The 26,301-nt window shown below is 40.7% G+C and overlaps 1 protein-coding gene across 1 annotated transcript in view; it reads right to left on the reverse strand.

Annotated features, from left to right (window-relative positions):
- LOC138354691 (uncharacterized) overlaps positions 1-18,378 on the reverse strand; it is a 33,919-nt gene extending 15,541 nt beyond the window's left edge. The window contains exons 1-2 of the mRNA XM_069309051.1: positions 18,306-18,378; positions 17,340-17,422 (exon numbers count right to left, since the gene is read on the reverse strand). Of these exons, the coding sequence (XP_069165152.1) occupies positions 17,340-17,422; positions 18,306-18,314 (92 nt within the window). The 5' untranslated portion in view covers positions 18,315-18,378. The remainder of the gene's footprint in view (positions 1-17,339; positions 17,423-18,305) is intronic.
- Between the last annotated feature and the right edge of the window lie 7,923 nt (positions 18,379-26,301).

Below are 26,301 nucleotides of genomic sequence, written 5' to 3' on the forward strand. Positions count from 1 at the left end.
GAAATTTGATAAAATGCTATGCTCAAGATTACCATCCGAGTGCCTGCAGGGAAGTGGTTCATATAGCTTCGGCTATCACTTCCTTTGGTTCGGTCGTGATGGTCAAGCGGATTTAGGCGTCCTGTAGATACCAGTTGCGTTGCTCCTGGCAGTATGGGTTCGAGTCACTTCTGGGGTGTGAGTTTCCAGTTGCATATAGTCCTGGGGACAATTCAGGCATGTTCGCATTTGTGTTCCTCACATGTGCCCCAAATAATGAGGTAATTTGATAAAATGCTATGCCCAAGATTACCATCCGAGTGCCTGCAGGGAAGTGGTTCATATAGCTTCGGTTATCACTTCCTTTTGTTCGGTCGTGATGGTCAAGAGGACTAAGGCGTCCTGTAGATACCAGTTGCATTGCTCCTGGCAGTATGGGTTCGAGTCACTTCTTGGGTGTGAGTTTCTAGTTGCGTATAGTGCTGGGGACTATTCAGGCTTGTTCACATTTGTGTTCCTCACATGTGCCCCAAAGAATGAGGTGATTTGATAAAATGCTATGCCCAAGATTACCATCCGAGTGCCAGCGAGGACGTGGTTCATATAGCTTCGGCTATCACTTCCTTTTGTCCGGTCGTGATGGTCAAGCAAATTAAGACGTTCTGTAGATAACAGTTGCTTTGCTCCTCGCAGTATGGGTTCGAGTCACTTCTGGGGTGTGAGTTTTCAGTCGCATATAGTCCTGGGGACCATTCAGGCTTGTTCGCATTTGTGTTCCGCATGTGTGCCCCAAAGAATGAGGTGATTTGATAAAAGGCTATGCCCAAGATTACCATCCGAGTGCCGGCTAGGATGTGGTTCACATAGCTTCGGCTATGATTTCCTTTTGTCCGGTCGTGACGGTCAAGCGGATTAAGGCGTCCTGTAGATACCAGTTGCATTGCTCCTGGCAGTATGGGTTCGAGTCACTTCTGGGGTGTGAGTTTCCAGTTGCATATAGTCCTGGGGACCATTCAGGCTTGTTCGCATTTGTGTTCCTCACATGTGCCCCAAAGAATGAGGTGATTTGATAAAATGCAATGCCCAAGATTACCATCCGAGTGCCAGCCGGGACGTGGTTCATATAGCTTCGGCTATCACTTCCTTTTGTCCAGTTGTGATGGTCAAGCAGATTAAGGCTTCCTGTAGATACCAGTTGCGTTGCTCCTGGCAGTATGGGTTCGAGTCACTTCTGGGGTGTGAGTTTTCATTCGCATATAGTCCTGAGGACAATTCAGGCTTGTTCGCATTTGTGTTCCGCACGTGTGCCCCAAAGAATGAGGTGATTTGATAAAATGCTATGCCCAAGATTACCATTCGAGTGCCGGCTAGGATGTGGTTCATATAGCTTCGGCTATCACTTCCTTTTGTCCGGTCGTGACGGTCAAGCGGATTAAGGTGTCCTGTAGATTCCAGTTGCATTGCTCCTGGCAGTATGGGTTCAAGTCACTTCTGGGGTGTGAGTTTTCATTCGCATATAGTCCTGGGGACCATTCAGGCTTGTTCGCATTTGTGTTCCACACATGTTCCCTAAAGAATGAGGTGATTTGATAAAATGCTATGCCCACGATTACCATCTGAGTGCCGGCAGGGAAGTGGTTCATATATAGCTTCGGCTATCACTTCCTTTTGTCCGGCCATGACGGTTAAGTGGATTAAGGCGTCCTGTAGATACCAGTTGAGTTGCTCCTGGCAGTATGGGTTCGAGTCACTTCTGGGGTGTGAGTTTTCAGTCGCATATAGTCCTGGGGACCATTCAGGCTTGTTCGCATTTATGTTCCTCACGTGTGCCCCAAAGAATGAGGTAATTTGATAAAATGCAATGCCCAAGATTACCATCCGAGTGCCGGAGCGGAAGGGATTCATTTAGCTTCGGCTATAACTTCATTTTGTGCGGTCGTGAAGGTCAAGCGGATTAAGGCGTCCTGTAGATACCAGTTGCGTTGCTCCTGGCAGTATGGGTTCGTGTCACTTCTGGGGTGTGAGTTTTCAGTCGCATATAGTCCTGGGGACCATTCAGGCTAGTTCGCATTTGTGTTCCTCACGTGTGCCCCAAAGAATGAGGTGATTTGATGAAATGCAATACCCAAGATTACCATCCGAGTGCCAGCGGGGAAGGGGTTCATTTAGCTTCAACTATCACTTCCTTTTGTCTGGTCATGATGGTCAAGCGGATTAAGGCGTCCTGTTGATACCAGTTGCGTTGCTCCTGGCAGTATGGGTTTCAGTCACTTCTGGGGTGTGAGTTTTCAGTCACATATAGTCCTGGGGACAATTCAGGCTTGTTCGCATTTGTGTTCCGCACGTGTGCCCCAAAGAATGAGGTAATTTGATAAAATGCTATGCCCAAGATTACCATCCGAGTGCCTGCAGGGAAGTGGTTCATATAGCTTCGGTTATCACTTCCTTTTGTTCGGTCGTGATGGTCAAGAGGACTAAGGCGTCCTGTAGATACCAGTTGCATTGCTCCTGGCAGTATGGGTTCGAGTCACTTCTTGGGTGTGAGTTTCTAGTTGCATATAGTGCTGGGGACCATTCAGGCTTGTTCGCATTTGTGTTCCTCACATGTGCCCCAAAGAATGAGGTGATTTGATAAAATGCTATGCCCAAGATTACCATCCAAGTGCCAGCGAGGACGTGGTTCATATAGCTTCGGCTATCACTTCCTTTTGTCCGGTCGTGATGGTCAAGCAAATTAAGGCGTTCTGTAGATACCAGTTGCTTTGCTCCTGGCAGTATGGGTTCGAGTCACTTCTGGGGTGTGAGTTTCCAGTTGCATATAGTCCTGGGGACCATTCAGGCTTGTTCACATTTGTGTTCCTCACATGTGCCCCAAAGAATGAGGTGATTTGATAAAATGCAATGCCCAAGATTACCATCCAAGTGCCAGCCGGGACGTGGTTCATATAGCTTCGGCTATCACTTCCTTTTGTCCAGTTGTGATGGTCAAGCAGATTAAGGCTTCCTGTAGATACCAGTTGCGTTGCTCCTGGCAGTATGGGTTCGAGTCACTTCTGGGGTGTGAGTTTTCATTCGCATATAGTCCTGAGGACAAATCAGGCTTGTTCGCATTTGTGTTCCGCACGTGTGCCCCAAAGAATGAGGTGATTTGATAAAATGCTATGCCCAAGATTACCATTCGAGTGCCGGCTGGGATGTGGTTCATATAGCTTCGGCAATAACTTCCTTTTGTCCGGTCGTGACGGTCAAGCGGATTAAGGTGTCCTGTAGATACCAGTTGCATTGCTTCTGGCAGTATGGGTTCGAGTCACTTCTGGGGTGTGAGTTTTTAGTCGCATATAGTCCTGGGGACCATTCAGGCTTGTTCGCATTTGTGTTCTGCACGTGTGCCCCAAAGAAGGAGGTGATTTGATAAAATGCTATGCCCAAGATTACCATCCGAGTGCCGGCGGGGAAGTGGTTCATATAGCTTCGGCTATCACTTCCTTTTGTCCAGTTGTGATGGTCAAGCGGATTAAGGCGTCCTGTAGATACCAGTTGCGTTGCTCCTGGCAGTATGGGTTCGAGTCACTTCTGGGGTGTGAGTTTTCATTCGCATATAGTCCTGAGGACAAATCAGGCTTGTTCGCATTTGTGTTCCGCACGTGTGCCCCAAAGAATGAGGTGATTTGATAAAATGCTATGCCCAAGATTACCATTCGAGTGCCGGCTGGGATGTGGTTCATATAGCTTCGGCAATAACTTCCTTTTGTCCGGTCGTGACGGTCAAGCGGATTAAGGTGTCCTGTAGATACCAGTTGCATTGCTTCTGGCAGTATGGGTTCGAGTCACTTCTGGGGTGTGAGTTTTCAGTCGCATATAGTCCTGGGGACCATTCAGGCTTGTTCGCATTTATGTTCCTCACGTGTGCCCCAAAGAATGAGGTAATTTGATAAAATGCAATGCCCAAGATTACCATCCGAGTGCCGGAGCGGAAGGGATTCATTTAGCTTCGGCTATAACTTCATTTTGTGCGGTCGTGAAGGTCAAGCGGATTAAGGCGTCCTGTAGATACCAGTTGCGTTGCTCCTGGCAGTATGGGTTCGTGTCACTTCTGGGGTGTGAGTTTTCAGTCGCATATAGTCCTGGGGACCATTCAGGCTAGTTCGCATTTGTGTTCCTCACGTGTGCCCCAAAGAATGAGGTGATTTGATGAAATGCAATACCCAAGATTACCATCCGAGTGCCAGCGGGGAAGGGGTTCATTTAGCTTCAACTATCACTTCCTTTTGTCTGGTCATGATGGTCAAGCGGATTAAGGCGTCCTGTTGATACCAGTTGCGTTGCTCCTGGCAGTATGGGTTTCAGTCACTTCTGGGGTGTGAGTTTTCAGTCACATATAGTCCTGGGGACAATTCAGGCTTGTTCGCATTTGTGTTCCGCACGTGTGCCCCAAAGAATGAGGTAATTTGATAAAATGCTATGCCCAAGATTACCATCCGAGTGCCTGCAGGGAAGTGGTTCATATAGCTTCGGTTATCACTTCCTTTTGTTCGGTCGTGATGGTCAAGAGGACTAAGGCGTCCTGTAGATACCAGTTGCATTGCTCCTGGCAGTATGGGTTCGAGTCACTTCTTGGGTGTGAGTTTCTAGTTGCATATAGTGCTGGGGACCATTCAGGCTTGTTCGCATTTGTGTTCCTCACATGTGCCCCAAAGAATGAGGTGATTTGATAAAATGCAATGCCCAATATTACCATCCAAGTGCCAGCGAGGACGTGGTTCATATAGCTTCGGCTATCACTTCCTTTTGTCCGGTCGTGATGGTCAAGCAAATTAAGGCGTTCTGTAGATACCAGTTGCTTTGCTCCTGGCAGTATGGGTTCGAGTCACTTCTGGGGTGTGAGTTTCCAGTTGCATATAGTCCTGGGGACCATTCAGGCTTGTTCACATTTGTGTTCCTCACATGTGCCCCAAAGAATGAGGTGATTTGATAAAATGCAATGCCCAAGATTACCATCCAAGTGCCAGCCGGGACGTGGTTCATATAGCTTCGGCTATCACTTCCTTTTGTCCAGTTGTGATGGTCAAGCAGATTAAGGCTTCCTGTAGATACCAGTTGCGTTGCTCCTGGCAGTATGGGTTCGAGTCACTTCTGGGGTGTGAGTTTTCATTCGCATATAGTCCTGAGGACAAATCAGGCTTGTTCGCATTTGTGTTCCGCACGTGTGCCCCAAAGAATGAGGTGATTTGATAAAATGCTATGCCCAAGATTACCATTCGAGTGCCGGCTGGGATGTGGTTCATATAGCTTCGGCAATAACTTCCTTTTGTCCGGTCGTGACGGTCAAGCGGATTAAGGTGTCCTGTAGATACCAGTTGCATTGCTTCTGGCAGTATGGGTTCGAGTCACTTCTGGGGTGTGAGTTTTTAGTCGCATATAGTCCTGGGGACCATTCAGGCTTGTTCGCATTTGTGTTCTGCACGTGTGCCCCAAAGAAGGAGGTGATTTGATAAAATGCTATGCCCAAGATTACCATCCGAGTGCCGGCGGGGAAGTGGTTCATATAGCTTCGGCTATCACTTCCTTTTGTCCAGTTGTGATGGTCAAGCGGATTAAGGCGTCCTGTAGATACCAGTTGCGTTGCTCCTGGCAGTATGGGTTCGAGTCTCTTCTGAGGTGTGAGTTTTCAGTCATATATACATATATATATATATATATATATATATATATATATATATATATATATATATATATATGTCGTACCTAGTAGCCAGAACGCACTTCTCAGCCTACTATGCAATGCCCGATTTGCCTAATAAGCCAAGTTTTCATGAACTAATTGTTTTTCGACGACCTAACCTACCTAACCTAACTTTTTCGGCTACCTAACCTATAAAGATAGGTTAGGTTAGGTTAGGTAGGGTTGGTTAGGTTCGGTCATATATCTACGTTAATTTTAACTCCAATAAAAAAAAATTGACCTTATACATAATGAAATGGGTAGCTTTATCATTTCATAAGAAAAAAATTAGAGAAAATATATTAATTCAGGAAAACTTGGCTTATTAGGCAAATCGGGCCTTGCATAGTAGGCCGAGAAATGCATTCTGGCTACTAGGTACGACATATATATATATATATATATATATATATATATATATATATATATATATATATATATATATATATATATATATATATGTCGTACCTAGTAGCCAGAACTCACTTCTCAGCCTACTATTCAAGGCCCGATTTGCCTAATAAGCCAAGTTTTCCTGAATTAATATATTTACTATAATTTTTTTCTTATGAAATGATAAAGCAACCCTTTTCTCTATGTATGAGGTCAATTTTTTTTTATTGGAGTTAAAATTAACGTAGATATATGACCGAACCTAACCAACCCTACCTAACCTAACCTAACCTATATTTATAGGTAAGGTTATGTTAGGTAGCCAAAAAAAGCTAGGTTAGGTTAGGTTAGGTAGGTTAGGTAGACGAAAAAACATTAATTCATGAAAACTTGGCTTATTAGGCAAATCGGGCCTTGAATAGTAGGCTGAGAAGTGCGTTCTGGCTATTAGGTACGACATATATATATATATATATATATATATATATATATATATATATATATATATATAAACAGGAATTTCTATATGTTTATATATATATATAAACAGGAATTTCAGAAGGAGTCCTTCTGAAGATGTATTAATATACGAAAGTACTTAAGGAAATTCCTGTTTCATTTTTCCTCCGTGGTCTGACATTGTCATATATATATATATATATATATATATATATATATATATATATATATATATATATATATATATATATATATATATATATATATATATATATATATATATATATATGTCCTTCCATGTCCAGCCAGGTCCTTCCCAACAGGATCAGCAGGTGGGTTCACAGGACTAAAACCCAACCACCTCAAGCAAATGCTCAACCCTGCACTGGGTGACATTGCAAAGAACCTCTTGGTGGAACTAAACAGATTCACCAACACATGTCTAGCTGGCAACATACCAGCGACCATAAGACCTATCTTTTTTGGAGCATCTCTCTGTGCTCTAAAGAAAAAGGATGGAGGGATCAGGCCAATAGCTGTGGGCAATTCTCTCCGGCGTCTCGTCGCAAAGGCAGCTGCTAGAACAGTTAGTGATGCAGCGGCCAACATGCTGAAGCCAAAACAGCTCGGGTTCGGCATTCCACAAGGGTGTGAGGCGGCAGCCCATGCAGCTCGAGCCTTCATCGCCAACATCGCTTGACCGTCACGACCGGAGAAAAGGAAATGATAGCCGAAGCTATATGAAAAGGCCCTTATCAAGCTAGATTTAAAAAATGCCTTCAATTTGGTGCGGAGGGATGCTGTACTCCGTGCGGTTCATAGTCATTTCCCTTCCCTCTACCCTTTTGTACATTCATGCTACAGTATGGATCTTAAGCTACTTTTTGGCGAACATGAAATTGACTTGCGAGAAGGCGTCCAACAGGGTGACCCCCTTGCTCCTCTCCTTTTCTGCTTAGTCATCAAACAAGTCACAGAGGTCCTGTCCAGCGAGCTTAACATCTAGTTCTTGGATGATGGTACCCTAGCTGGTTCCCAAGACTCAATCCTGGAGGACATCAGAAAAATCCAGGAGCAAGGTGCAGTTTTAGGCCTCACCCTGAACCCTTCTAAATGTGAAATAATATGTTCCAACCAGGGCATCGTAGAGAGAATAGAGGGTCTTCTGCCAAATATCCATAAAATTAAACCTGAAGACAGCACACTCCTAGGAGCTCCCCTGGGGTTGAAAGCCATCGATGAGGTCCTTGATAAGAAAATCGCCGACCTTAAGAGGATGGATGGGAGGATTGAGGATATTGATGCTCATGATGCACTCTACCTCATCACCAGATGTCTGTCCCTCCCCAGGTTAACCTACTTTCTGAGGTGTTCACCATCTTACAGTAGCCAAAAACTAAGTGAGTATGACCGGTTGCTGAAATCAATGCTAGAAAAAGCCCTTAACCTCTCTCTCGATGACCTACAGTGGAAACAAGCCTCTCTTCCCGTAAGACTTGGGGGCCTCGGAGTTCGAACAGCAACGCAAATCACTGTTCCAGCCTTCCTGTCCTCCTTATCAGCATCCGACGACCTTGTGAAGGAAATTCTACCTGCCCACTTACATCAGCTGGCAGGTGTACATAATCCCAATTTTACACACTATGCCAGAGTGGGCCTTCGTGCAGGCCAATCACCTCAACCACCATCCCCAAAAGCCCACAAGCAATCCAGCTGGGATGGCCCCATTGTAGACCAAGTTGCTGAAGAGTGCCTGGGTGCTGCAACAACACAACACGACATTGCTCGCCTCACAGCAGTAGCAGCACCACATGCAGGGGATTTCCTTTTAGCAACCCCAATGTCGGCAACTGGCACGCGTCTCACACCACACGCCCTCTGAATTGCTGTGGCCCTCCGCCTTGCTGCCCCAATCCACACCAGATATAGGTGTATTTGCGGCGAGGTGGTGGCTGACAGGTACGGCCACCATGGCCTACTCTGCCAAAGCACAGGGGGATGGCACTCGAGGCACAGTGAAGTTAACGACATCATCAAGAGGAGCCTCACCACAGCTGGATGCCCAGCTGAAAGAGAGCCCCGTTACCTAACGCCCCGTAACTCTGATGCTCTTATTGGTCGCCCGGATGGCATCACAGTGAACCCCTGGAAGAATGGCAAGCAGTTGGTATGGGACTACACGTGCGTATCAACCCTGGCTAACACCTACATTAACCTCAGTGTTGCACAACCAGGTGGCGCTGCCACCCACAGGGAAGCAGCCAAATCCCGTAAGTATAGAGAACTGGATCACCACTACAATTTTGTCCCCATTGCTTCTGAGATACTCGGCGCCTGGGGTAAAAGTGCTACCAGTTTTTTGAAGGAACTGGGTTCTAGGCTCATTGAAACAACAAGGGACCCAAGAGCTGCAAGCTTTCTTTTCCAGCGCCTCAGTGTGGCGATACAGAGGGGAAATGCGCACTGCATCCAGGGTTCCTGCCCGCCATCTGAGGAGCTGGAGGAACTCGACAACCTATGATAACCATCTTTGTAACCCATATGTAACTCCTTTTTTGTAACAAAGTTCAAATAAAGTAAATATATATGTGTACATACAAAAGAATGGGGGTGGTAGGAGAAGATAATATTAGTGTTCAGTGAGAAACCACAAGGTCTCCTCTGAATACTTTTTATTTTCTTCTCCGAGGCTATGGGTCCCCACATTGGCACCAGAGGTGGTACCCTCACAAACTTTAAAATTTTATATATATATATATATATATATATATATATATATATATATATATATATATATATATATATATATATATATATATATATATATTATATATATTATATATATTATATATATTATATATATATATATATATATATATATATATATATATAACTAAGTTGAAATAGAAGTTCTCCAAAACTCATTTCCGTACTTTTAAGGTGAGGAAAAGAAGTGATTTACTATAGAGTGTATTACACTTATTTATACAATTTGCACAACGTTTCGAACCTCCATGGTTCATTCTCAAGTGAACAGATCTTACAATGCTGGTTGATTTTATACCCGCACTGGGTCAGGTGATAATACAATAAAGGTGAAAACATGGGAGGATACATAAGGGATAAATGTGAGGTGAAACATAGAAGTAACTGCAGAAGGCTTATTGGCCCATACGAGACAGCTCCTATCTAAACACAAAGATTAATCCAGTGTAATTGGCCTGTTATGTTGGACATTGTCTTCTGTGTTGGCATCGTTATGTTCTGGTCTTGTCCTTACTCTCATGGTGGGTAGAGTAAATAGTTCCGTGATTTGGGTGTTCATGGTAGGTTGTTCTATTCTTATGTGAATTGCCTCAAGAATTTGTAATCTTCTTGCATCTTGGGTTTTGTCTATTATGCAGGTATTCTTGTTCAACATTTCTCTTGTTAGAGTGATGTCATGGGCTTGTCTCATGTGATTCCTAGGGGCACCGGATTGAAGACGGCATGTCAAACGCCTCGTCAGCTTGGTCGACGTCATACCTATGTACTTAGATTGAAGGTTACATCCTTCGTGGGGGCAAGTGTACATGTATGCAACGCTTGACTGCTGTAGAGGGTTCTCCGTCGGCTTCGGGCTGTTTTTGATAAGGAGTTCGGAAGTCTTCTTGGTTTTGTAGAATATTATCAGGTTTATGTTTTGGTTAGGAGTAGTGCTTTTTACTCCTTTACGGATTATTTCTTTCATTATTCTTTCCTCTTTTATATGTTCACTGTGCATGGTTGATTTGTAATATAATTTTATTGGAGGTGTTGTTGTTTCTGTTCTAGGTTCTGGATTATACCAACGGTCCAAGTGTCTTCTCACAGCAGCGTTTATTTCCGCGTTGCTATATCCGTTGTTCACCAATATCTGAGTTATTCTTTCAAACTCTCTACTCACGTTGCTCCATTGAGAGCAGTGGGTAAGCGCTCGACGAATATAAGCATTGAGAACACTAGCTTTGTATCTTTGGGGGCACTTACTTCTACCGTTCAGGCATAATCCTATGTTGGTGGGCTTGGTATATACGTTGGTGCTTAAAGAGGTTCCTGTTTTTGTTATTAGTACATCCAAGAATGGCAGACTGTTATTTTCACTATTTTCATGTGTAAATCGGAGTACTGACTCTCTCTCTAGGTGTCTTTTTAGGTCAATTAGTTCATCTGAGTCTTTTACTATTACGAATATGTCATCTACATAACGGCAGTATACAGTTGGTTTTTGTCTGCTACTGAAGACCCTATCTTCGATGGTTCCCATATAAAAATTAGCAAATAAAACTCCTAAGGGGGAGCCCATTGCTACTCCGTCTATTTGTAAATACATGTCTCCTTGTGGACTGATGAAAGGGGCTTCCTTTGTACATGCTTCGAGAAGACTTTTCAAGTGTGGCTCAGGTATGTCTAATTTGGGGGTGCTCTCGTCTCTGTATACTCTGTCCAGTATCATTCCTATGGTTGTGTCGACTGGGACGTTGGTAAAAAGGTATTCGACGTCCAGGGAAGCGATGATTCCATCGGGCTGGGTAGATTTGATCAATTCTAGGAAATCTGCTGATGATTGTAGACTAAACTTACTTGGAGTGTATGGAGTTAGGAGTTCATTAAGTTTCTTTGCCAGGTGATAAGTTGGGGTTGGTATTTGGCTGATTATAGGGCGTAGTGGGTTACCTGGTTTATGCGTCTTAACATTGCCGTAGGCATATCCTAAGCCATAGTCGCCTTGAAGTTTATTGAAATGCACACTACCTTTCTTTGCGTTGATTGCTGTAATTGTTTTGTTTACTTTCCGCTTAAGGTCTTCTATGGGGTTCCTCGTGATTCGTTGAAATTTGGAGTCGTCACTTAGGATGTCGCTAATTTTGTTCATGTATTCATGGGTAGGAATCAATACATATGCTGCTGTTTTGTCGGCTTTTCTTATTGTTACGTCTTTCAGATTTTTTAGTTGTTTCGCTGCTTCTTTGAGTCGTTGGGTTAAGATTGTAGATGAATATGTTCCTCGTTTTTTCCCTGCTTCTGCAAGTAGTTCAGCTTGAAGTGTGTCCGTGGTGATGACTTTTTTGTTGTCTTCTAGCTTATGGATATCGTCCAGAAGCATTTCGATTTCCAGGCGTTTTTGATGCATCTTTGGTTTAGATAAGAAGATATGCTTAGATATGCTTATATTTAGATATGCTTATATTCGTCGAGCGCTTACCCACTGCTCTGAATGGAGCAACGTGAGTAGAGAGTTTGAAAGAGTAACTCAGGTATTGGTGAACAACGGATATAGCAACGCGGAAATAAACGCTGCTATAAGAAGACACTTGGACCGTTGGTATAATTCAGAACCTAGAACAGAAACCACAACACCCCCAATAAAATTATATTACAAATCAACCATGCACAGTGAACATATAAAAGAGGAAAGAATAATGAAAGAAATAATCCGTAAAGGAGTAAAAAGCACTACTCCTAACCAAAACATAAACCTGATAATATTCTACAAAACCAAGAAGACTTCCGAACTCCTTATCAAAAACAGCCCGAAGCCGACGGAGAACCCTCTACAGCAGTCAAGCGTTGTATACATGTACACTTGCCCCCACGAAGGATGTAACCTTCAATGTAAGTACATAGGTATGACGTCGACCAAGCTGACGAGGCGTTTGACATGCCATCTTCAATCTGGTGCCCCTAGGAATCACATGAGACAAGCCCATGACATTACTCTAACAAGAGAAATGTTGAACAAGAATACTTGCATAATAGACAAAACCCAAGATTCAAGAAGATTACAAATTCTTGAGGCAATTCACATAAGAATAGAGCGACCTACCATGAACACCCAAATCACGGAACTATTTACTCTACCCACCATGAGAGTAAGGACAAGACAAGAACATATCGATGCCAACACAGAAGACAATGTCCAACATAACAGGCCAATTACACTGGATTAATCTTTGTGTTTAGATAGGAGATGCCTCGTATGGGCCAATAAGCCTTCTGCAGCCCCTATGTTTATCCCTTATGTATCCCCCCATGTTTTCACCTTCATTGTATTATCACCTGACCTAATGCGGGTATAAAATCAACTAGTATTGTAAGATCTGTTCACTTGAGAATGAACCATGGAGGTTCGAAACGTCGTGCAAATTATACAAATAAGTGTAATACACTCTATAGTAAATCACTTCTTTTCTTCACCTTAAAAGTACGAAAATGAGTTTTGGAGAACTCCTATTTCAATTAAGCCCTGATGCTAAGAAAATAGTTAGAGGGATAGAAGCCCTAAACCAGAAAATAATAAATACAGAATATGCGGTCATATTCAATGAAATATGTTTGAAAGAAAACCTGCTGCCAGTATACACCAATATATATATATATATATATATATATATATATATATATATATATATGTATATATATATATATATATATATATATATATATATATATATATATATATATATATATATATATATATATATATATATATATATATATAGTTTGAGTATTTTATTAATCAAACAGATATAAGTATAACAATACCCAAAATACAGAGCAGAGCTGAAGGGAAATTTTGAGGTATAGTTCCTGAGCCCATTATATCAACCTCTGTTACTCTCTTCCACTACTACTGACACCATAGGTAATTGGGTATAGGTTGTGTAATAAATTAACTAAACTGCAACAAAATAGTAACTAGCCTTGTGTATACTCACGTGGATATTATTTTTGTTATTCTGTTCTTGAAAAGTTCAGCAGTATTGTTAGTTTTACTTTAACTATTCAACTGCCAATTTATTTAATAGGAATTAATGTGTTAAGAGGTAGCCAATCCTTACGAACAGGAATTGGCCTGTGTTTATCATTGTTTCAGTGCCAGTTTGAAAGTAATTTCTCAACTGCTTCGTCTTATTACAGTTGAGTAAATAGTGTTTGAGGGAATGTCCATTTGGTCGTTTACAATATTTGGAGCTCTTTCTGCAGTGTTGCGCCTAATCTCCCAAGCGTATAGATGATCTAATCACAGTCTAGTGTGACGTAGAACATCCTTGGTGGTGTTTATACTGAAGGTGCTTGTGCCTTGTACCTGGTAACCTCTCTGGCAGTTGATGGCCCGGGGTAGTGTTTCAGAGGGTTGTGTGTTGTTCTAGCAGGCATCGTTGTTTCCAAACTAGTTTAGATATCTAGTGCTGGCTGGTATATTGGCATCTACATTATCTGGACGTGTTCCCTCTCAAACTAATTTATTCGCAATTTCGATTTCAGAGCTCATTACATGATTTGTGACCCAGGTACAATTACAACTTTCGTTCCTTGTATATAAAAATTCTGGAGGAGGAGGACTGTATAGTTATTAAGTTTACACTGTCTGTACCATTACGGTTTCTTAGGGCTGGAAATGCTGTTTTCGAGTCAGTGTTTATCATTACATTGTTACGATGGTTGTCATACACATGCCCAAGGGACAGTTTGTTATCGAACATTTCCACCTGCAATGTGTAAACACTGTTTATCAATCTAGCTATTAGAAGATGAAGACAGGCAGAAAGCTGCTGGTGCATGAGTGGTCTGTTGATCTACCATGTTGTGGTTTATATCACGTGCGTTGTACTCACCTAGTTGTGCTTGCGGGGGTTGAGCTGCGGCTCTATGGTCCCGCCTCTCAACTGGTGTACAGATTCTTTAGCCTATTGGGCTCTTATCATATCTACATTTGAAACTGAATAGTCAGTCTCCACCACATCACTGCCTAATGCATTCCATTTGTTAACTACTCTGACACTGAAAAAAATCTTTCTGTCTCTGTGGCTCATTTGGGTACTAAGTTTTCACCTATGTCCCCTTGTTCGTGTTCCACCCATTCTAAATAGTTTGTCTTTGTCTACTCTGTCAATTTCGCTAAGAATTTTGTAGGTGGTGATCATGTCTCCCATACTCTTCTGTCTTCCAGGGACGTGAGGTTCAGCTCCCGCAGCCTTTTCTCGTAGCTCATTCCTCTCAGTTCTGGGGCTAGTCTGTTGGCATACCTCTGAATCTTCTCTAACTTTGTCTTGTACACCCTCCGTCACTATGTGATGGAGTGCGAAAATATACGTGAATTCAGAGACAATTCTATAAACAATGTTCCAAAGATGTGTAAATATTTCATTCAAAATGATCTGCTACCAGAAATTTTAGCCAAATATCCCCAGTTTGCTAACTGTAGGTAGTAATTAAGTGACTGTAACCTATCCACCGCTGCCCACTGGACGGGGGGCGGTGTGCAGGACAAACATATCAATTGTGACACTAGCTCTCCACATATGTCAGTTGCTTAATTTAGAAACTGAACTTTTGGTCGGTCTCGAACCCTTTGATGATGTTACGCCTTATACTGAATTTCGTAACTAGCTCATCAAGATTGTAACTTGCTTAGCTAAATGAATTGTGGGGTTCAGTCCCTGAGCCCATTATGTGCCTCTGTAACCCTTTCCAGTACCACCCACAAGATGGGTATGGGGTGCATATTAAATGAACTAAACTAAAAAAACTTTAACTATAACTGGGTATGGATTCCAGGCTGGAGCTGCATATTCCAGGATTGGTCTCACATAAGTGGTATACAAGGTTCTGAATGATTCCTTACGCAAGTTTCCAAAAGCAGTTATTATGTTGGCCAATCTAGCATATGTCGCTGACTATATCTTTTTGATGTGGGCCTCTGGGAACAAGTTCGGTGTGATATCAACCCCCCAGATCTTTCTCGCTATTAGACTCTTGCAGGATTTCACCCCCCCCCCCCCCCGATGGTACTTTGTACTTACCTAATTGTGCTTGCGGGGGTTGAGCTCTGGCTCTTTGGTCCTGCCTCTCAACCGTCAGTCAACTGGTGTACAGGTTCCTGAGCCTACTGGGCTCTATCATATCTACACTTGAAGCTGTGTATGGAGTCAGCCTCCACCACATCACTTCCTAAAGCATTCCATTTGTCTACTACTCTGACACTGAACAAATTCATTCTAACGTCTCTATGGCTCATTTGGGCACTAAATTTCCACCTGTGTCCCCTAGTGCGTGTGCCCCCTTGTGTTAAAAAGTCTGTCTTTATCTACCCTATCAATTCCTCTGAGAATCTTGTATGTGGTGATCATGTCCCCTCTAACTCTTCTGTCTCCCAGTGACATAAGGTTTAATTCACGTAGTCTCTCCTCGTAGCTCATACCCCTCAGTTCTGGTACTAGTCTGGTGGCAAACCTTTGAACCTTTTCCAGTTTAGTCTTATGCTTGACTAGATATGGACTCCACGCTGGAGCCGCATACTCCAGGATTGGTCTGACATATGTGGTATATAATGTTCTGAAAGATTCCTTACACAAGTTTCTAAAGGCCGTTCTTATGTTAGCCAACCTAGCATATGCCGCTGATGTTATCCTCCTGATATGAACTTCAAGGGACAGGTCTGGCGTGATGTCAACCCCCAGGTCTTTCTCTCTCTCTGACTCTTGCAGGATTTCATCTCCCAAATGATACCTTGTATCTGGCCTCCTGCTCCCGTCACCTAATTTCATTACTTTACACTTTCCCGAGTTAAACTTTAGTAGCCATGTTCATTTAGAAGCCATTTAGAGTACTGGAACACGTAGTGTTCCTTTATGTAATTTACGCGCAGTGCATTGTGTTGTGTCTGAATTATGCGCAGTGCATAGTATTGTGTTTGTGTACTAACGCGCAGTGCGTGGTGTTGAGTATGTGTACTCACGTGCGGGGGCATAGTGTTGAGTATGTGTACTCACGCCCAGGACATAATGTTGAGTATGTGTACTCACACCCAGGTCATAGTGTTGAGTATGTGTACTCACACCCAGGGCATAATGTTGAGTATGTGTACTCACACCCAGGGCATAATGTTGAGTATGTGTACTCACACCCAGGACATAATGTTGAGTATGTGTACTCACACCCAGGACATAATGTTGAGTATGTGTACTCACACCCAGGGCATAGTGTTGAGTATGTGTACTCACGCCCAGGACATAATGTTGAGTATGTGTACTCACACCCAGGTCATAGTGTTGAGTATGTGTACTCACACCCAGGGCATAATGTTGAGTATGTGTACTCACACCCAGGGCATAATGTTGAGTATGTGTACTCACACCCAGGACATAATGTTGAGTATGTGTACTCACGCCCAGGACATAATGTTGAGTATGTGTACTCACGCCCAGGGCATAGTGTTGAGTATGTGTACTCACACCCAGGGCATAATGTTGAGTATGTGTACTCACACCCAGGACATAATGTTGAGTATGTGTACTCACACCCAGGACATAGTGTTGAGTATGTATACTCACACCCAGGACATAGTGTTGAGTATGTGTACTCACGCCCAGGACATAATGTTGAGTATGTGTACTCACACCCAGGTCATAGTGTTGAGTATGTGTACTCACACCCAGGACATAGTGTTGAGTATGTGTACTCACGTGCGGGGGCATAATGTTGAGTATGTGTACTCACACCCAGGACATAATGTTGAGTATGTGTACTCACGCCCAGGACATAATGTTGAGTATGTGTACTCACACCCAGGGCATAATGTTGAGTATGTGTACTCACGTGCGGGGGCATAATGTTGAGTATGTGTACTCACACCCAGGACATAATGTTGAGTATGTGTACTCACGCCCAGGACATAATGTTGAGTATGTGTACTCACACCCAGGTCATAGTGTTGAGTATGTGTACTCACACCCAGGACATAGTGTTGAGTATGTGTACTCACGTGCGGGGTTCCGCTGCAGCACGAGGCACCATCGTCATCAGAACTGGTAACAACAGCAACATTTTCCAACACCTTGGCCCTACCTGTTGGTGTACAAGTAAGAGTTAAACAATACTGAGCGTTTGTGATGAGAGATGGAACTACACCTGAACTTTTCTCTATTTAGACGAAAATGAAATTTTATCTTTTTTGGAACTCTCTCCCAATCTCCTTCCCTCTACATCCTCTTTCCATCTTTCTTATAACTAATGAGTATTTGATGTATAGTAACACGATTTATTACATTTATTAAGTAATATAATGTAACAACGAGATGTCCAATCTTGGTGATTATGGAGGGTAATGAGTAAAACCTAATGTCCTTAAATTAGTATAATGAAAAATGTTATATTTAGAGATATTTTCCACTTCCTCAGTTCATGCCTAAGTGATGACCACGGTCAGGACTTAACAAGGATTTACGAAACCTGTACATCTTTCCTTAATCTTGGCGGCTTTGTTTACATTTATTTTAAACAGGTTTTCCAGCTTTCAAATTTGACAGCGCGAGGTTAGTATTGTTATAAACAACCTTGGAAGTTCTACGCAGCTCATAAAAGCATTTAATAATGTACCTTAATATACTTTCTATAACATATATAAAAATTTTGAGAATCGAGAATCCCAAGTTCGATTCCTGTGCGCTACTGAAATTTTGATTTTCGCTTCATTATGCGAGTAAAGTGATAACTGCCGTTAAAGCAATTATCACACAGTAGTATGCTAACCATTCCATAGTATAGTGTATACTATAGATAATTATTTTTATATAAAAAAATAATTTTAGATAATTATTAACATTAGTTAAAAACCTCTGTTGTAAATTAGTTTTGTTACTTATTTTCTACTTAAATGCTATTTTTTTTACCTTGATATTTTTCTTTGGGTGTGTGACACACTGAACATATACACACAAGACTGACTTACTGGAATCATGTCAGAGTAAGAGGCGCGTGATGCTCCCCCGCTGGCAGCTGGACGTGTACTGAGCACTCTTGCTGGCCGCAGGGTTGCCAGATTCAAATTGCTAGAAGTAGCGAGCTGACGGTCTAAAAGTAGCGAATTTGTAATAAGAGTAGCCCAATTTTTTGCTTAGTGACTGATACGGGTTTCAAAGTAATCTATTATGATATATAGAGTACATTAAACGATTTTTATTATTTTATTAACATTATCTCTGCATATATATATTTAACCAATATGATAATAGGATAACTTACCAATATTTACTGTTTGAAGCTTAATGGGTGTGAAGTCCTTCCACGTCTTTACAGTTGAAGATTACCAAGATCTTGATCTGCATCCACAACCTCGTTCTTGTATATTGCAGACTCATATTTAGGCACTGACATGAGTGGTTCAAATGACGAGCAACAAGTTACATTTTCTTCAAGATATGTTTTGATTCTCAAGTTGATCAAGATTCTCAATCTTGATTCTCAAGACTGATGTCAAAAGCTCAAGTCCCATTCCCATTCAAGATTTCTCAGTTTAGTTTTCACAGACGTTACTCTCGAAAATATCCGTTCAACCAGGGCATTACTGATTGGCACGCTGTATATTTTCAACACAAACTCAGCGAGGTCAATCAGTATGGGATCGCCAGCAGTGTTCTTGACAGTTATTGTCTTGGTCTAAAATGACGATTCAGATGTCGGAATTTGTCCCTTACAAATGTTGGACTAGTCAATGGTTAACAGTAGGCGCCACTGACTTTCAATTTCACTAAGGTTTAATTGGTCAGCTAATACTAACGGAAGTTCCGAAAATGGTGGCCATGTAAGCTAAGGCATATGATAGGTAACAGATTTTTCACCTTTTTTTATAGTTTCAACATTACTTAGAATACGAGAAAGAAGCTATTTGCAAGCTTTCATTAAAAAATTTATCGCATCTTTCTTGAACATTTTGAAACTTTTTCTGGGTTGTAAAATTGTTTTGTCTGTTAGTAGCCAGAAGTGCTGAAAATTCGTAACCAAAGTCCACTTTCTCCAGGAGCAGATACATAGAAATGTAGTCCAAATTAACATGAAGCTTTGCATGATGAGGACGAAAGATTCTTCTGAGTATTCCAAGAGTGAAGTTTTCTAAGGCAGTGTGAAGGCTATACTGATCTGCTTTATCTTTTGATAAAGTAAATTCATCCTTTCAAAATCTTTTAGGATTGGATTGAGACATGTGAAATATAGCTTATTGGACGGATCAGCGTACATTGAAAATAGTTGCCTTGCAACATATTTATCACAAGAGGAAAAAGCTATTTGGTAATGAGTTGTTAGAGAACCCCACTGATCAAACGGCCGCTTTACACTACCGCTCCTTGCCAACCATCGTCTTCCTGACAAAGGTATTAACTGTAAGGGATCTTTCCCATCATTTATCAATCTGTAAATTTCTAGATAACTTTCTCCGCTTAATGAAGATCTGTGGAACCAGGTGTAGCTTTTGGGATAAAGTATTATTAACAATTAAGGTTGGGAAATCTATTGCCCCTGGGGAGGAAATTTAAATTTTTTAATTTTGCCCCGAGGGGCGAGTTTATTGGGCAGCACCACTCATCTTGTGAGTGGACACACCGCCATAGCAGCATGTACAACACTCCCCAATAGGAAGAAAACCCGCTGGGTTGTTCATCCTGTCACTTGTACCCAGACACAGCTGGGACTTGCTTAACTGTCTCAAGTGAACAGCTTATCAAACAAGAAGATTAACATCTATCAACCCTTAAAAGCTTACCTTATCTTGCGGGTGCAAAATGGGGAAATCTTTTAAGAACAGTATCAATATTTGACAAATAGTGTTTTCCTAACTCAAACAATGTGGGGTTTATTATTCTACACATATCTCTAATGTCTCTCAGGTGTTCACATTCACGTAGATAGTGGTCAAGGCGGTGTCCATCACTCTCACCACAGATTCTGCAACTCCGCTGATCAACTGTTGTTTCCATTCCATATCTGTAAAGGATATTTGTATCCAAGACGGATTCTCGCTATTACTGATGCCGGCTCCACTACTCGCCCTCTGCAACACCACATATAACACCCTCTGTACAAAAATTTTTATTGTTAAAGAAATAAAAAAGATCACAATTTATGATACTGGGAAATTTATAAAAAATAACAAATAAGTAATAGAAAGCATGGGAACGAAAACGACAATGACTAAACAAGAAGGTTTTGATTTATGTTTGATTTTGTTACAAAAATTAACTTGGGTCTAGTAAAATTATATTACATTAATTACTAATTTATTTAGGTCTAGTTTTGCCTATGTAGAGCAGAGTTAAGGAATATTAAGCATCTTTAGATTATGTCAGTCACCAAAATTATGCTCATAAACGAGCCTTTAATTATTTAAAATTTCGAATTGTGCATTGTATTATATTTCAGACAAGAGTTCCATAAATCACTGAAGTCCGGGGCCAGATTCACGAAGGTACTCACGAATGTTTTTCTTCTTAGCTACGAATGTTTTTCTTCTTAGCGCCTTCGTGGCGGCTACGTCGGTATTCAGGTAGCTACACTAAGTCGAAAAACCTTCATAAGTTTGGTCCTTCATGTAAGTGTGCTGTCGACCACTCGTAGCTTTACGTAAACTGGATATAACTCAATTTTTCTCTACTACATAACACTGGGATCGATTTTAATATAAACAAAAGATTAATAGTTGGCGAATCTCGTGAAGAGGAGTCCTTCGTGTTAGTTATATATGCATTCTCTGCTTGAAACTTGAAGTAAATATGTCTTATGATAGTAGAAGTAGTTTTATAATAGCAAGATATTATACCAGTAGTCATTAAGTAAATAAACACTGGTGAACATGAAATATGGGAGAAGGTTATGAGCCCTGCCTGATGGGAACATTTACTATCACCAAATGCCCCTATTCACCTAGTAATCAGTAAGGGTGTACCTTAGCTATACATACACAGTTTTAATTTATTTTGTTTGGTTTTATTTTGAAATTAAATCTGGGTGAGACATAAAAGAAAAATATTCTGCACAAATGATGTTAGGTTAGGGTAAAAACTTCTCATTGAATACTTGAACCTATAATTATGACTATGGACTATTAAAGAAGAGATAAGGAAGTAGGGGTTCAAGACCTCTTCCTGTTACACAATTTGGGTGTGTGGAACCAGTAATTATCAAAAGAAGGCACCATGCCTGGGAGGCTATGTAGCAGTAAGGCAGTGAAGTGAGGCAGCTACTTATTTGAGGAATGCTTATTTTATTTACCTTATAAGTTGAGGCAGCCTATTTCATTTGAGGAATGCTCAGCTGATTCCTCTACATTTAGCATGGAACAAATTTGTGTCCAAGACCTCTTCCTGTTACACAATTTGGCTGTGTAACAATCAGTAAGTAATTATCAAAAGAATGCACCAAGCTGGGAAGGCTATATAGCACCATTGTGTGTGTAGCAATAAACCTATTTTATTTTAACAAATAATGCACCTGTGAGAAACAAATCCTGTCGGCTGTAAAAATATTGATGCAGTTTTTTAAATAAAAAATTAATGAAAGAAATATTACTGGTTTATTTTTATCCTATCTTTTTGTACTATGTGATAAATTGAGACATAATGCACAATTTAATGAGTGGTTCAAAAGAAATATGACTACTGTATTACATATCAACATGAGATCTTAATGATCCATGGTTAACATGATTTAATAAGGATAATATTGGTAATAACACAAACTATAATTTAAAATCTTTATTACTGATACTTTTGTATTAAGAAGCTTAGGTATACATAGCAATGTGCTGCTACCGTATTCTATATGGAAAATTACACAGTGTAGATAAAAAAAAAAAAAAAAAACTAGCTATAAGTTCATCTAATACTCCCTTCTCACTGGATGGTTAGTCATACATGGAATCAGGGAAGAAAATACCTGCCTCAATACAAAAAACAAACTCTGACTAAACAATAACTTTGTCGGAATCCGACACACACACACACACAGCCTCGTAGGGGGGCCTCGTAGCCTGGTGGATAGCGCGCAGGACTCGTAATTCTGTGGCGCGGGTTCGATTCCCGCACGAGGCAGAAACAAATGGGCAAAGTTTCTTTCACCCTAAGTGCCCCTGTTACCTAGCAGTAAATAGGTACCTGGGAGTTAGTCAGCTGTCACGGGCTGCTTCCTGGGGTGTGTGTGTGTGTGATGTGGAAAAAAAAAAAAAAAGTAGTTAGTAAAACAGTTGATTGACAGTTGAGAGGCGGGCCGAAAGAGCAAAGCTCAACCCCCGCAAAAACACAACTAGTACACAACTAGTAAACACACACATAACATAGTATTCCCTTTTTCGTTTTCCCTTCAGGAAAGAAAATGGGATACTCCATGACGTCATCGATGTCACGTATATTACAATGTTCTAAAACTGTTCATACAACAGTTTGGTATCTAGATTTAACAAAAAAGTAATCAACATTACTGAATATAATTATTAACACCAAAATGTAGCTTGATTCCCTTGTTAATGTAAAATTACTTGAGGAGTAGAACCAGGCTTTCAGGGGCATTGGTAGCCCAGGGCGTCACTTACTGACGCTCCCACTCACAGAACAATAACAAACAAAGAGTGCTAGTGTGTTGTGTTACTGGTCACATTGGATAGACCTACTCTGTCCCAAGAAACTACCATAGCGACACCACTGATTCAACTAGAGCACTCCAGTATCCAGCTTATCAAGTATTGTATATTTGAAATTATAGTGTGCACATTTTTTCATTTATAAGATAGTCGGTTATATGTATGGAAACCCCAACCACAATGTACGTGTACTCCATTTTACAGCCCTCACACTTCATGTCATACCTGTAATAGATATGTTTAGGGAACTTTGATTAATTCCTTGCATCCCATACAGGTAAATTGTGATAGGAGCAGCAAGAAGCTGTGCAGACAGTTGGACCATACACATAATATAACAAGCTGTTTGCCAAGCCTTGTAGACCTCCCACCAGCCGCCATTACGTGGCACAAAGAAGCATAGGGCCCCACCCAGATTGATACTACATATACATAGCCTTAGCAGGCCCCTACTACAGGAAGAGCTAAGCCCTCTTTGTTATAGTAGTATTAGTAGTCATAATTCATAATTATTATGAGTAGATTAGACCACCATATGTGGTATGATATAATATTATAATAAAGGGTAAACAATTGGTAGTTTAAGAAGGAGCCATCTCAAAGTGATTTAAGCTACCAATTGTCCCCCCAACAGTGTGTGAGATAATTTCAGGCAGTTTAATCAAGTATATACAGTTCACTCAATTAATTCTTACTTACTAAGAAAATAAATAAGACAGAACTTTATCTTATTAAAGTCAATTTAAAAAAGGAGAATAGCTGCCTGGAGTTTCCCCACATTATTTCGTCCTTCGAACCGGATATAATATACATAACATTAGTCCAATATTACCTATACACATTATAGCAGGAAGACACTGCTATATTTTTTTATTTTTTCTAGCCTAACTTTTCAATCTCATAGCAAACAGAACTTACAACTAGCACTATTATTGTTCTGAGGCCTGTGCCAAAGGAACAATTGTGTTTTTCATTACAAGAGGTTGATAAGAGGCTACTTTAATTATAAGTTACTTATAAATGTTTTTGTAATTTTAAGTATATATAAACATTACTTTAATATTGCATCATTACTGCCATTACTGTAACAATTGCTGCATGCCACATTATTTGTGGGAAATTTTTACCCACCATATCTAATTATCATCTAAGAAAGTATAATTTCTGTATCATATCAAAATCATATCTAAAATCATATCAGAATCATTATAGATTCATTATACAGCTTGATCCTAGAAGATAATGCCACTTGGATCCCGTACGCATAGGGCCCTATAGATGCCTACGTGACTTTGTGCATGATCTCTCATGGATCCAGAAGCTTCTAGAAGGACTTTTTAATTAAAAAATTATTGGAACATTGATTCAATATCCGGTAGGGATAAAAATCGAATCCTTAATAAGAATCAGTGGTACTATCAAGTACTACTTATAATCTTTATATCCTATATCTAATTATATTATAATCACATCTTATCTCAATCATAAGTCTAGACTGTAAAAATAATCAATCAATATTCATAGAAGACTTCTGTGCTCTGGGAGCATGGGAGGGGATCTGAGTGAGAAGCGCCCACGAGAGCCCAGGAGGACCGCGCGTTTGTTGACAACTGTGAACACGTGTGATGGATCCTTAGCGAACATTACCAGCTCAAGGACACCTTATCTAATATAATTATCACCAGTGAACACTCTCTAGAACTGGGGGAGTACCTGGACAATATCCACAAGGAAAATCCTAGAACATTTATATAAAATAGGAGTGTATAGTGGAGCTCACAGTGACACGGTTTCCACCACCTTCATTCCTAATCTTCATCAACTATCATTCTTCTGCAACTGCAGGGAAAATCACATAGCAACGCTACCAGTACATCATACAGCAACGCTGTGACAAAAAATATCGTGCCTAAACTCAACAAGAGAAAGTTAATCAGTCTGGCACCTTGTCAGACAAGGCACTCCGACTGGCAGAGAAGTATATTGAAGGTTATTTTGGTATATGATTGGCCAATTGTATGCTTGTGTGACTTTAATATCCTATAAATCTGTCTGTCGGTTAAAAAGCGAGGCAAAGCCTCATATTTCAGTAAGTTTATTAATATTGTAGAAGAGCAACAGGTCCTTATCCAAGCACTTGACCTCATGAGTGTCCAGTTATGTCAGAAAAGATTCAGTCGCAATGCGTAAATATAGTCTCATGAGTGTCCATTGTGTGGAAAAGGATTCAGTCAAGCTGACTGTACCCTAATCAAATAAATTGAATATAAATATGTCTGCATATATATTTGAATATATAAATTAGTTAACAATTGCTTGCTTAGTTAATTTATAAGTTATCATACAAGTTCATTTAATTGAATATAATTTCTAATACTTAGTTAAGTGCTCAGAGTACATTTAAAGTCATTTATTATACTTTTGCAATTTAATTTGTTGTTTATAGTATAAGAACCTATTCAGTTGTGTCCAGACCACGGTTGTATGCGGTCGCAAGGTTGGCGCTCTTGGCGTCCGCTGATTGGTGGGAGGTGGAGTATTGCCCCACACTCTTTGTTTTCGCATGTGGTGATACAGGATATTGTGAATTTGTTCTCGATTATTGACAGCATCAAAGAAATGGCTGAGGCGGTATGCCTAAGTGGTAGTGAGGAGGACAGACAAGATGATAACAGACCGTTTGAAGTAGTAGTGAACAGAAAGAAACGGAGAAATAATAACAGACAGCGAGACAGTGAGTGACGATGAAATTACAAAGAGACCAAAGAATGAGACCCTACTCTAATATCTAATATCTAGTCACTAGCAGTGCAATCTTTTCTTCAAAAAACTCTTGGCCTTTATAATACCCACTGTCTTATGCTTACAAAACAAGTCACAACCAAAAGGCTCAACAATCCCTGGCTTACAAAGGGAATACTTAAATCTATTAATAAAAAACATGACCTTGAGAAGAAGTATAGGTTAGGAATTGTCTCCAAAGAGTTCTCAAAGAATTACTCATTATTGCTATCTAAGATAATTAGACGAGCCAAAACTAAATACTACGAAGATAAATTTACCCAAATAAAGAGCAACATTAAAGAAACTTGGAGTACAATTTCACAAATATTGGGATCAAAGAAGTCTTTAAATAACAAACCGACTCTACTGTCTAATAACGATGGTCAGCTTTCAGCCTCTGATTCTGCTATTGAGTTCAATAGGTTCTTCTCTTCCATTGGTTCATCCCTTGCAAATGATATTCCATCTTCCAGTACTGACATTAAGGACTATCTTACAGGTAACTATCCACAGTCTCTGTACCTAAAGCCTATTA

The sequence above is a fragment of the Procambarus clarkii genome, chromosome 64 (assembly GCF_040958095.1).
Source record: "Procambarus clarkii isolate CNS0578487 chromosome 64, FALCON_Pclarkii_2.0, whole genome shotgun sequence".
Taxonomy (NCBI): domain Eukaryota; kingdom Metazoa; phylum Arthropoda; class Malacostraca; order Decapoda; family Cambaridae; genus Procambarus; species Procambarus clarkii.